Source organism: Ammodytes marinus, assembly GCF_949987685.1.
Source record: "Ammodytes marinus genome assembly, chromosome: 5".
In the NCBI taxonomy this organism is placed as follows: Eukaryota; Metazoa; Chordata; class Actinopteri; order Uranoscopiformes; family Ammodytidae; genus Ammodytes; species Ammodytes marinus.
In genome coordinates this window covers 18,627,090-18,640,537 of record NC_137234.1, presented here as the reverse complement: position 1 = coordinate 18,640,537, position 13,448 = coordinate 18,627,090, and the positions used below count along the sequence as shown (strand labels likewise).

The following is a 13,448-nucleotide window of genomic DNA, read 5'->3' as shown; positions in this document are numbered from 1 at the left end:
TGCAACTAAATTCTTAAGACTTACCATTTTGGAAAGTTAGGTAGATTACACTTGGATCCAAAGTGCTGGATGCCGAGTTTGAACATAACCGTACGTCTTTACGGTATGAAGACAGGTCTTACTAACAAGGCTCAGTGTGCAAACAGCCATGAGCAAACAGCTTAAATAAAACAGCTCTTGCAATTAATCTACCTCAGACTGTACATAGACAGAACTTAAACACATTAAGTATTTGTCTTAAATCTTTAGACAGAATGCTTTCCTTTTTCTTTTGTACATTTAAATTGCCCTACATTGTTAGACTCCCTCACTGACTACTGTCAACTAACACATTCCACAGCAGTCAACAACAGAAAGGGGTTACGCAAAGACCAAGCAAGAACAAAACACAACAGGCACATGGAAAAGGATGTGGTTTAAGACAGGTTTATCCAACATATAAAGTACAACTGAAATTGTTTTACCTCAAGTGCCTCACATTGATTTCACAGTGAGATGTTAACACAGAATGAACGTAGTGCTCTGATTCTGAATCAGTCTCTCTCTCTCTATCCTTCCACCCCCTCTCTCTCGCTCCTGTCGTCATCTCAGCCCACAGAGGAACAAGGCACAGCTGGACACAGAACAATGTGTGAGTGTGAGGGGCACTTGACCAAGCTGGGTCTATCTTTGGCTGTGACCACCAGCCACCTTATTTTCTGTTGTGTGGTTGTTCGTGGTAGATGCCTAATAGCACACAAAGCAATGTAGTTTGTTGAACACTTATTTGCTGAACAAATAATGTATGAGGACAAGAGGAAAAAAACTACAATAATGCTTTTCCCCCCATCCGAACAGTGAATGGATTAAATCTACAAGTATATAATATATCATCTCCATCTCCAAATGACATTTATTCTAGACATTATTATGACATTAAAGCAGATTTATGAATTATAACACATCTTAAAACATCTTTGTAAAATCATGTTAAGATCCTATATCCCAAACATCCACGGAAACTCAAGACATCCTCACATACAGTACATACTCAATTGAGCTTGTGCATTATTACAAAATGGCTCCAGTGCAAAACAAAATATAACAAACCAAAATGTATTTATGGTAGCACTTTGTACTATGTACCACAGCTGTAATAGGGAACAGAAGTATTTCTGTGATTCAGCAGAGTCTCGGTTCAGGAGGCTGTGGTGGCGTGGATGAGTCGTGGTGAAATCACTTTTGAGCCGTAACTAAGCTACCGTATCACAGTCATAGGCTGCTGTGTCATCTCCTCTGTGTCAACTGTGTTGCGCTCGCAGAGTTTTTCAGTCTAAATGCGCTTCCGGGACATTTTCGTTGTTTCTGAGGTTTCTTGTCAGATGTCTTATTCAGTGACGTTTCCAGAGGAGGGACGTGAATCGGCTTCCAAGGGATGGGATTGAAGAAGCCGGGTGATGGGTAGGATTTTTCATAGGGACCTGGATGAAATCAAACCAATACAATAGTGACATATTACAAATACTAGCAAGGCAAATGAAAATAACAAGCTGAATTCCCATTTGATGCAGTCTGAAACCAACATAAAAAGACAAATTGCATTCAAAACCATACAGATTTGATCAACACTATGGTGTCAGTTAAAGGTGGAGTCAGCGACTCTGGATAACGCTTGTTGTCAAAATACATTTTTGTCGAAATCAGTGAATATCTCCTCAAGATCATGTACCTGTCCATACTGTGTGTGCGCTGAAATCAAATCTGGTGTTTAAACGCAGCCTAGGCTTGGTAAACTGGTAGAGGGGTATTTAAAGGTGAAGTAAGCGGTTTATTTATGTTAAAGAGGACCTATGATGCTTTTTGACTTTTATGACCTATAAACGTTGTTATGATGATTCATAGTCATGCTTAACCATACTAAATTATCAAATAATGACTTACATGCATTTCGACGTATTCCCTGCTGACCGTCTGGGGTGTCTGTGCCGAGCACTAAACACTATTCTAGCCAGTCGAGAAGTCACGTGTTCAAAGCGGTCTACCCTTTCATAATTCGTGACGTCGCATAAAACTTTGTGACTTCACCACGCGGATGTTTCCATGTATGGTAATGCTGTCACTTCCCTGTTCGCGTCTGCCTCGCGTCTGCCTCGCGCCCTTATAGGTCCATGCTCGCGCTTCCCGCCACTGAAAGTGTTCCGGAAGGAAGGTAACCAATTGAAGACCGCATCGCATTAATGTGGTGACGTAGGGACAAGCGAGGGGACCGCTAACTGCAGTAACTGACAGGAAGTTAGCTAAAAGAACCATTCCGCTTACAACACCTTTAAACAAAGGGGCCCACCATAGCTACCAACATACCAGTCTACAGAGCCTAGGCAAGGCAACTTTATTTATATAGCACTTTTCATATTGACTCCACCTTTAATACAAAAATGATGAAGCATAGTAAGTAATTCTCAGATGACTAACTAACATGACCTTACTTGCTGGGTAGCAAGGTGATTTGGGACTCGCTCTGCTTTTTTCATTTGCCTTTTCCAGCCATTCCTTAAACTTCTCCTCTGCCATCTTGCGGCGCTCTCTCTCCTGCTCCTCCTTCAGGGCAGCTTCCTCCTGTCAGGACAGAAGGATCCATCAGATTTAGTCTCAATAATCAAATAACATTAAACTGTTAACATTTAATTCAATATCTTCATTAAAAGCATCAAGACATTTCTGCATTACTTTTTCCTTCTTTTCCGTGTCTAGTTTTTCTTGGTCCTTCTTCTGAAGCCACTCTTTGTATTTTTGCTGAGCTTTGCTTTCAATCTCCCTCTGTTTTTCCTGCTGCCTCAGCATCTCCTCCTCCTCTTTGCTCTTTTTTAGAAGAGATTCGTGTATCTCCTGGGATTGCGACAAGCAAAAAAATAACAGACCTGTTAGCAGTGGATAAACTAAATTCGGACAAAATACAGTCTGTTGTGTGCTGTTTTACTGAGTTTAAAATGTCAGTTTAACCTGTTCTCTTTTTGTCGTTAGCCATTCTTGGATCTTCTCTTGAATGACAATCCTTTTCTGCTCCAGTTGCACTTCTTGTCGTTGTTCCTTTTCCTTCAGTATACGCTCCTATTTTAAAGGATATAACATGTTATAATCATATATTAAATTCAGACAGGATGCATGGAAGACACTATTAGGGAGTAAACATAATTTTTAAATAAGGGATAAAGAACAACTACTATAAAAACATGTAAACATTTGTTATAGAGTGATTTAACAATAATTAAATGTGCTTGCCTCCTCTGCTTTCTTTTCCAATCGGAGACGGTCTTCTTTGGCTTTGTTCACCAGCCACATTTGCCACGCACTGAGAGAAGAGGAGCCTATAGCATCCACATTTAACATCTGATCTGAAGGTGTTCTCGGCAGCTCACATCTACAACAAAAACCGCCTTGCAAATTGTACTGTATACTTTCTGAATCATGCAGTTTGTGGTCTATGACTCAGTGCAGATCATATTCCAAAGCAGGAACAGTTCAGCAGTTACCTGACTGGTGAAACACGGTGTTTGGACGTGTCCCTGTGCCCAGGGAAAGCTTGCTGATCTGGGCTGGGCTCCAGGTCTTGATCGCTGTCAAAGCTATCATGGTAGATCGGAGAAAGCAGAGAAAATGTGTCGTCTTCATCGGACAGCACGCCGTCGTCCAAGGCCCTGGATGTCTTGGATGTATGGAAGTCTTTCCGCTGGATAGTTTTGAGAGGGGTCGAGCTGAAGTCTTTAGACGCAGAGGCAGGACAGTTCGGCATCCTATCCCCAGACATGACAAACCGATGTCTGCTTCGGAAAAACAATGCCGATAGATGAGCGTTTACAATGATTAAGCAATGTGAAATAAATCTATTCAACTCTTCAGTAAGGCACATATTCCAACACAACGAGCTAGTCTTTAGCTTGTTTAATGGTTAGCAGAGTAATGCTAGCACTATAAGGTAACAGCTAGCTTTGGATAGCTAACTTAGCTTTAATATTTTCTAACGTTCTCCGGACTTATACCACTAACCTTTAGCCAACTCCACAGTGTATGTGTGCAGTGTCTTGCTAACTCTGAAAGAAAATTGAACATTAAGTTAATTACCTTTGCGCCAATATCTGAAGATAAGTCAAGCTAAAAGTCTGTTGCTCCAACGTTGCAACTAATTTGCAAACAACTTTTTTCTTCCCATGATACACCACGGCCCACGCTCACTCTGGAGTCTGGACGCCGTTTCTGTAACCATGGTGACGCTCGTTCGTTTGATTATCCAAAGCAGTAGGCCTATGGTATTTACGAAAATGCCATAGGCCTACTGCAAACACAAATAGGTTTTTGTAAATAGTAGGCTTAAAGTAGCCTATAGCTTACTAACCACAATTAGCCTAAAAAAGGGCTAGCCTAATAGGCCTAATATAAAGAGGCTCCACTTTTATTTGTTCACTGTAGCCCACAGTAGACTGTAGCCTACTAATGACCATTGGCCTAGTCATGAAGTAGGCTAGGCAAGCCCTTTAATAATAATAATTAATAATTGATAGGTTTTATATAGCGCTTTATTGCCTAGGCACTCAAAGACGCTTTACATTTCCTGGTTCAATTCGTTCACACTCAGTCATACCGGTGGTGGTAAACTACGAGAGTAGCCACAGCTGCCCTGGGGCAGACTGACGGAAGCGTGGCTGCCATTCAGCGCCTACGGCCCCTCCGACCACCACCTCAAACATACAGCAATCATACACATTCACACAGGGCACATTCACACAGGGCAAGGTGGGCCCAAGGACACAACAACCATGACACAGGTGGCCGGGCGGGGATTGAACCGCCAACCCTTAGATCGTTGGCCAACCCGCTTAACCACCTGAGCCACAGTCGCCCCTTTATTATCTTACCTACAGCATTTTAAGATAGCCTATTATTAAACCCTTAGGTAGGCATTTTACTTCTTGTAATTTAGGTCTATTAGCCATTCCTATTAGGCCCTATATCCTATGCCTATGTTTTCCTATTTAAGTTTACAATAAATTTGGGTTAGTTTGTTGTAGCCTCTATGTCATGCTTTCATATTGTAATTTTTAACATCTTTGAATGATTTGGCACCTGATTGGAGCAGCAACCACCAGAATAAAGTTATTTTAAACCTTGAATGTAGTTGTCAGCTTGAGTACTCAGTTTTAAACTTTTGAAACATCTCAAGAGATAAGGCTAATGAAAATAATGTTGTTACAATTCATAAGTGAGGGAGGCCATGGATGTTTTAGTAATCTCATTTGTAAAATTCCAAAAAGCTGTAGCTGGTGAAAGAACTAACATTAAAACCACTAACTTTGATTGTTTAAGGGTTAGCCTAGCCTAATTAGGCCGATTTAGATTCTTAAAAAAGATTTCAGGTGTAAAGTGGACCCCTGATAGTCAAGCACACACCTTGCTGGCACTGTGGCTATAAACAGGGCTTGAAGGGAGAACAGTCAAAATAATTTGAATTTTGGAAATTAATAAAATAACATAGCCTATATCAGATGTTGTATAGCCTACTAGACATATTTTCCGGTGGTTCTGTGGACACGCACTCTTTCATCTCAGGGTTAATCAGTTCAGTGTTTTGATTGGCAGTCAGTGTTGTGTTCTTATTAAGGTAAATAGGCTATGCTATGTGGCAAAATGTGAGAGCATACACCTAACATGTGGAATTGTAGAATAAATGTGAGAAGGAACAAAAATCTGAACGTGTAGGCATATATTTTCACTTGTGATATGTACGTAGCCTATTGTAGGGGGGAAAATATTCACAAATGTGTCATATTGATATTAACACATTTATATTTTTGTCGTAGGGCCTACTTCTGTAGCCTACATTCTCCATTACAACTGCAACTCGGTGATCACAACCTCTTGCAAGAAGTGTAGCAAAAGTCAAGTGACGTCTGAGAGAACATTTGTGAAGTTGTATTGACCGATACGAAAAGATGTAATCACTGAGTTGCAGTTATAATGGAGAATGTAGGTACAACTAAAAAAAAAATGTGTAAATATAATAATAATATAATTTTCACGTGAGCATATATACATACAAGTTTAGATTTTGGTTCTACAAGTTCTCAAATTTATTCTACAAGTTCAGATGTCAGGTTTTACATGTTCTCACATTTCGCAACATATTTACCTTCATAAGTTCTGACCTTCTTGCCTGCACATGCACCCTATCTCACTCACACTTAACATCATCAATCTAATTAGCAGAGGGCCAAGGGAAAATAGTTTGTAAAGTGAAGGGCTGCTTTCACAGAGAGATGTGGCATTTTTATGTAATTACCCGCAGCACTAAATTCAGTTTTGGTTATTTGTTGATTAATGTCTGTTAGTGCGAGACTGCTGCACCATTGGGTGTTCTTTAGTTGTAGACATTTTACCAATGACTTTATTGCTGACAATTAAAACATTTCAGATTTACATGTTTTTATTTGAAAATTAAAGATTTAAATCAAGCTCCAACAGCTTACAGTAAAAGTTTCAGATCTGAAACAAGGCCTACCACAGTTACAAGTAAAAGTACAGAGGCAAGTACAGAGGCATCAAAAATGCTTCATGTACCAAAAGTAAAAGTACTCATTGTCTCAAAATGGGCTATTAAGGGAATAATATATGTTATTGGATTATAATTATGTATGCATCATATGGATGTTTCAGCTAATTTTTACTGCTATATTTTGCATACTGCCAGGTAGCTTAATGTATACAAATAAATAATAATTTGAAAAAAATGTAAATCTGAATCTCCAAATATACTGGTCAGATGTTTAAATTAATGTAGGGAGCCTAAAAACTAAAATAAATTAAAATTGTAATACAGTTCATATACTTTGTCATGTCCATCTGAAAATCATAAAAAAAGTAACATTTAGTGCCAAAAGAAGTTAATGCAAAAAGGATTAATTCATTTACAAGAACAAAAACTCTCGGATTGAAGTGGCATGCCTTATAGATTACTGGGAGACACCAGTCCCAGGTGTTTCCAATAGCCTATCTACCCTGACCACACCTTCTGGGTCACAAAAACACATACACGGTAAACAGCCAGCCAACCAGACAAAAGGGGTGGGGTCGTCACAACTTGGTTAATTCCCTGCACTGCTTTGGATAAGTTCATCATGAAACAAACAACAACCACATGTCTGTATCGTGTTGTTCATTGGAGAAATATTTCTGGTATGCTCTCTACATTGCTCCTGTCCATCACTCCTGCTGGATATAATTTTGCATGAAGTATCAGATCCCTGTAAGGCGTCCATAGTTCTGAGTAATATCATGACACAGCACGTGCAGAATTCAGGTAGGTGTGTCTGAACCAATGTGTGTCTCTGGTCCAACGAGAGAGTGACAGTCACACCACAGTGAGGGATTCCAGCTCTGGCCTCTGTTGGTCCTATTCTCAAAGGGCAAGGAGCTCCCTTTCAGAACTCCGCGTGGTTCATTATTACTGACAGCATCGAGCCAACCAAGCAGCCCCAGCAGGCAGCTTGCTGGCCAGGTTGGTATGGAGGTAAGAGACCTTCAGAGAGAGGGCAGAGGACTACTACGGAGAAACTTTGAGGCCCCTCGCTCAGACCAGGGACCACCAAGGAAGTCCCGCAAGAAGCTACAAGTCATCATCTGTGTACTGCTTGTAGAGCTGTGTGAAAGATTCACTTTCCTTGGGATTGTATGCAACACGATTCTCTTCTGCACTGTAAAGCTGGGCTATGATAACTACCTGGCTGCGACAGTGAACCTGTGCTTTGTAGGGGCCAGCACCCTGACCCCAGTTCTGGTTGGGTGGTTTGCGGAAACCTGCTTGGGAAGGTCCAAGGTGCTCTACTTGTGTGCTTTTCTTCATGTATTTGGTAAGAAAGAATGGGTTGATACATGTTGATGGCATGATATATGATTTTTTTTTTGTAATAGTTGTAGATGCAATTGTTTTGATTGTACTGCCATTACATATTGTCTGTGAATCAAGTCAAAAATATAAAATCTGGGTTTTCTCTGCCAGTTTAAAAGAGAAAACGTGTATCTGAATATGTGAAATGATGATGCACAATCATCTAACATATTACCGTAGTCATCATGAATATCTACCTTTTTAGTAATTCAACCTATACTGTAGATGCTCAGTCATTGCTCTGCTTTCTGGAAGTCACACTCTTGTTTGAAATCTCCAAATAGCCTAGACCTCGCACCTTTATCTGTCATGGAACTTTTCTAGGCACAGCTATGCTGCCCGTGGTGGCATTCCCGTTTGAAGATTTCTACATTGATAATCATCACATGACGCACCAGCTTGAACCCCGGGAGCAGCAGATCTTGTTCTACATCGGGCTCCTGGCTGCTGCACTGGGCATTGGCGGCATCCGGGCCATCCTCTGTCCCATGGGAGCCTATAACCTTCAGGGCTACAATCAGCACCAGCTCATGTCCTTCTTTAACTGGTAGGTGTTGTTGCCCTCTGAATACACTCATTTAGTTGACATCATTATTTAAGAAGTCTTCTTAATAAGGTCCTTTTTTAATTCAGTTATCCTGCATAGAAACAGTTGTTTGGCAAACAAGACCTTGTCTGTTGATTTTGAAAAACAAACAAGTGGGGCTTGGTTTGAAGGGTGTTAACCGTGAAGGTCATGGGGTCATTCAAATAAAATGTATCTCCTTAAATGAACACAAATATGCTCTGCAAAATTCCCCAAAAATCTGGCCATTAGCTTTGTGTTGCATCCTACTGGCTAAACTGTGGTGTTACAGGAAAGGTAAAAGGCCATAACAGAAAATAGCAAGTAAATCTGACCATTTGTTTTCCTGAATGTAAATGCACAAAGATGTGAACCAATGGTTTTTAAAAAAGGCTCAGAATGTCATCATAATCATGGGACATGATGGTGAACATAATTATTTATTCCAAATGTGATAATCTTGCCAGAAGTTATTGAGATACATTCTTAGACAACAACGTGGATGGATCCACATCCACTAATCCACACATCTAATGTGGTCAAGCCAAAAAAGTAAATAACCCAGTTAATTTAGCCATGCTAAATGCTAATGTGAGCATAGTTAAATGCCCATAGTGCTGATGCAAACATGCTTTTGTTTACCACCTATAATTATTACATCCTCTTGGTTTAATCTGTTAGCATGCTAACATTTGCTAATTAGGACTTAATATAAAGTTCAGCTGAGGCTGATTTGACAAGTTACATTTCCTTGTAATAGCACTCAATGAAAAGTCAGGGGATCACCAAGGTCACTATTATTTATCCTGAAAGGGACATGTATGTTTGTCATGCTAAATCCGGTATAGTATACTGTATAGTTGTCAGGATATTTTCCTTGTCAAGATTCACATGGGGCTACCGTTTTAATAGAATGTCATGGCAATTTATTCTGTTCTCTCAATATTTTACTCTTGACCGTAAGTGGGAAAAATCATTTTTAATACAGTGACATCTGCAGTCAATATGGATTTGTGAGTGTGATATTTGTTTTAGGTTCTACTGGTTGGTCAACCTGAATTCCATTGTGGTGTGTCTGGGTATTGCTTACATCCAGCAGTCTGTGGCTAAAAACCTGGGCTTCCTTATCCCCTTCACCTCTGTCCTGCTGGTTCTTCTCGCCATACACATGATGCGGAACAATCTCACCTTTAAACCCAAGAAAGGTAACATACATAGGAAACGGGTATTCAGACATTCGCAGGACTTGTTTGTGCATCTAATACACTGTTTACTCACCACATAAACAGAAACTTGTAACGAAACATGACAAATAAAGAATAATGTTTGTTCTTCCTTGATAGGTGGATCATTATTGACCACACTGGGAGTTTTCTTGAACTCTCTCAAGATGTGTTGCCTCCACTATCGCCACCTGAGTGGAGATGTGGCATCATGGCTGGACCGGGCCAAGGAGAACAATGGTGGCCGATACAGCGAAACACATGTAGAGAACGTCAAAGTCCTGGCCAAGCTATTCCCTCTTTACGGGCTACAGTTGCTGTTCAGAGCCTGCATCACTCAGGTAGGTCACCAGGAATATAATGGGTCTTCAATTTAAAGGTGGAATCAGTGATTCTGGAGAACGCTTGGTTTTTAAAATCACCAGATTTTCACGATCTGCTACCTGCCCATACTGTGTGCACTGAAAAATAAATCTGATGTTAATACACAGCCTAGGCTCCGTAAATAGATATGCAAACAAAGGGGGGCCGCCATAGCTAGCAACATGCCCGTTTACAGAGCCTACCTGGGCTGCGTATTAACACTGGATTTCTTGGATAGGTGGATCTAGAGATATTCACTGGTTTTGGAAAACACGTTTTTTTCAGAGTTGCTCACTCTCTACCTTTTAACATGAAAACAGGATCATCTCCATGTTAACAACATGTTTCCTACAGATTCCCTCAGGCTACTACATACAAACAATGAACTCCAACCTTCACCTGAGTGACCTTCTACTGCCCATAGGCGTCATGAATGTTATCAGCATCCTCCCTCTGCTGCTCTTGGCCCCACTGATCGAGTGTGTGATGACTTGCTGCCTCTCTGTGGAAAAAAACCCTCTTGCACCTGCAAAATTCATCAGTGAGTATTTCTATGTACCACAAATGAACGCATCATTTTAACGTCTCCACCTAAACATCCTCTATGTGTCCCTCTCGCTCCTCCGCCTCTCTCATACCTCCCTCTTTCCTCCCGTAATTATTCTGCAGCCCCCTCTCTCATGCCCCCCCCCTTTCCATCCTACCCTTCCAGCTCTGGGCCACGTGTGTGCCACTCTGTCGGTGCTGGCAGCAGGTTTGTGTGAGCTTCATAGGAAGGCATACCCCCTGGTGGAGCAGACTCTCTCTGGCAAAACTCTACAAGTGTCGTCCATGCCGTGCTTCGTGCTGGCTCCTCAGTACATCTTACTTGGTCTCGCAGAGGCTCTGGTCACCCCCGCATGTGAGTGAGAGACTTAAAGCTTTTGTTTTTGCTGCCCTGTATGTTACAATTAACATATAAAGATGATCAAACATGTGTGCTGTCCCTTCCTCTCTGGCAGGTTCCCTCATATCTTTCCAGCTTACCCCGAGTCACATCAGAGGGATCTCCCTGCACTTCCTCACTCTGTCCTATGGAGGGGGCTGCTTTCTAGGAGCTGTTATCGTCCAGCTGGTACACTTACTCCCTGGAGGTAAACATTAATAGAAGTAGCCTCCTGTGTTTGCCTGTTTTCTTCATACAGCAAAAGAATAGTGATACTGGAACTTGATTACACTAAACTAAAAGGGATGTCTAATTTAACTGTGATGCTCCATTACAGGTAACTTCTACCCAAATGTACTGCATGATGGGAATCTGGAGAGGTTCTTCTTCCTCATGGCTGCACTGATGGCTATAAATACGGTTGTTTTTTGGCGTGTATCTTGCAGGTGAGGTATTATCTCTTGACTAGGGATGTAACGATATGACATTTTGAGTACGATATTGCGATTGATATCACGGTACGATATTAAGCGCGGAATTCATTTCTACCCCCTCAAATTAAATGGTGTAACGCTGATTTAAATGAAACATAAACACAAGAATAATTCAAATTTTTATATCGTATTATGAAGAAGAGATTTCTGAGAGATTTAAACAATTTATCACCAAAACAAAGACACTGCTTCTCTACTGCCATTTTTAAAGAAGCTTTACACCTATATTTTTCAAACTGAAATAGGAATTTTAAATCTAAACTTAATTTAGTCACTTGTCTGTAACTGTAAAAGTATGTATAAAATAAAAAGGATTTAAATAGTGTGATAATTTCCCCATTTATTTATGTTTTATTTGCTTATCAACTCCATTTTTACAAGCCATGTTTTACCTTAATAGGCCGACAGGCACAATGAACTCTGTAAAATATTTATTTATGATTTTAATTTTAATTGCTGTCTCAAAATCAATGTGTTTGCAGTGCACTCCATTCCCCCCTCCCTTCCTCACACTTTCACAACGTCACCTACATTTGACAGAAGAAGTAGTGTCACCTAAGTTTGACATAGTAGGGATTCCATAGTATTGCGCAACATGCTGGTATAGCTTTTATATACTGTCTATGCTGAGTTCACGTGAAGTCTTATTTCATCACGTTCGCCTGGATTCATAATGATATAATTGACCCGCGAGCAACTTTCTCTTCAGTCTGGTAAGCTACTCTTTCGATCTTTTTCTCTATCTCTCCCTTTTCTCTTTCTCTCTCTTCTTCTTTGCTGCTGCTTGACTCAATGTTGTGAAGCTGCACGCGCTAGTGTAAACAACGGCCCACGTGAGACGTGACTGTTCAGTTTAAAGTTAGAAGCGTTAGAAGTCATGTTTCAGTGATAAGATGTTGTGTCTATGTGTTATTGTTTGGTTTCCAATGTTGGTGTGGCCCATACAGTGTTAGATTGAGTGCTACGTTGCTCACGAGACTCTCCACAATGACGGAGCGCATTTACCATGCACGCTCGCCTGTAATACCGTGACACGGTATAACAAGAAAAAACTTAAGGTTGACATTCGTGGCCTTTTCATATCGCGAACGACCGTTTTGCGGTATATTGTTACATCCCTACTCTTGACTATAAATTGGAATACAGGTTACAATAGAATGAAGTATTGCAGAATGTGTGTTGCAGTAGATTACCCATATTCAGGTCCATTAGGTGCTTTAAAAAGTTGTGTATCTCAGCTCTAAGTGTGTTTTCTTGTTTAGGTACATAGACCTGAGTGTGCGGGGTAAAGCCCTGACCATCAGCCCCCTGACAGAGACGCTTCTGCATTACAAGGCCTGTCTGCGCTTCTATGACACCATGGATCGCTCCTACACAAATGCCTCCATTGAGTCTATCTTATGACCGTCTTCATTATGACCTACTGTTAGCAGCGCTGGCGCTGCGTTTTACTATGTCAAAATCTGTAACCGGAGAAAGTGTTGGGTGAAATATTCAAATGAAGTCATGGAACGTACATGTGTTATTTCCATTTTGGTAACACTTTACAATAAGGTACACACAATTGTAGTTGCTACTACATACCTACTACATAGATATGCGTTACCTACTACATACTTTTTTTGTGCTACCTAACACATAGGTTTTTTTTGCGTTACCTACTACATAGGTTTTTTTTGTGCTACCTAACACATACGATTTTTTTTGTGCTACCTAACACATAGGGTTTTTTTTCTGTTACCTACTACATAGGTTTTTTTGTGCTACCTAACACATAGGGTTTTTTTTGTGCTACCTACTACATAGGGTTTTTTTTGTGCTACCTAACACAGGGTTTTTTTTGTGTTACCTACTACATAGGGGTTTTTTGTGTGTTACCTACTACATAGGTTATTTTTTTGTGCTACCTACTACATAGGTTTTTTTTTTTGTGTTACCTACTACATAGGGTTTTTTTTGTGCT

General features: G+C 40.5%; 2 protein-coding genes across 3 annotated transcripts; one reads left to right on the top strand and one right to left on the bottom strand.

Moving 5' to 3' along the window:
• Positions 1-430: 430 nt before the first annotated feature.
• Positions 431-4,180, bottom strand: ccdc34 (coiled-coil domain containing 34). Of its 2 annotated transcripts, none has more exons than XM_080027915.1 (7): positions 4,099-4,180; positions 3,510-3,800; positions 3,259-3,397; positions 2,980-3,087; positions 2,707-2,865; positions 2,466-2,595; positions 431-1,460 (listed from the first exon to the last, which is right to left on the bottom strand). In XM_080027915.1, the coding sequence occupies exons 2-7, from the start codon at positions 3,782-3,784 to the stop codon at positions 1,267-1,269; spliced, it is 1,005 nt and encodes a 334-aa protein (XP_079884041.1). In that variant the 5' UTR covers positions 3,785-3,800; positions 4,099-4,180; the 3' UTR covers positions 431-1,266. The 2 variants fall into 2 exon arrangements, with proteins under 2 accessions (XP_079884041.1, XP_079884040.1); XM_080027914.1 differs by having other exon boundaries at positions 3,510-3,797.
• A 3,438-nt stretch (positions 4,181-7,618) lies between these two features.
• On the top strand, positions 7,619-12,889 carry slc15a5 (solute carrier family 15 member 5; the record flags this gene model as incomplete). The annotated part of the gene is made up of 9 exons (XM_080028211.1): positions 7,619-7,877; positions 8,240-8,462; positions 9,516-9,685; positions 9,824-10,044; positions 10,421-10,607; positions 10,779-10,967; positions 11,068-11,199; positions 11,329-11,437; positions 12,748-12,889. The coding sequence occupies exons 2-9, from the start codon at positions 8,248-8,250 to the stop codon at positions 12,887-12,889; spliced, it is 1,365 nt and encodes a 454-aa protein (XP_079884337.1). The 5' UTR covers positions 7,619-7,877; positions 8,240-8,247.
• Positions 12,890-13,448: the final 559 nt, after the last annotated feature.

Bases quoted from the DNA above. Each gene is read 5' to 3' on its own strand.
- ccdc34 (XM_080027915.1), bottom strand. From the start codon at position 3,784: ATGTCTGGGGATAGGATGCCGAACTGTCCTGCCTCTGCGTCTAAAGAC. The intron at 3,398-3,509 runs GTAACTGCTGAA...TTTTTGTTGTAG, and splicing joins CACCGTGTTTCACCAGTCAG to ATGTGAGCTGCCGAGAACAC. The intron at 2,866-2,979 runs GTTAAACTGACA...TCGCAATCCCAG, and splicing joins TAACGACAAAAAGAGAACAG to GAGATACACGAATCTCTTCT.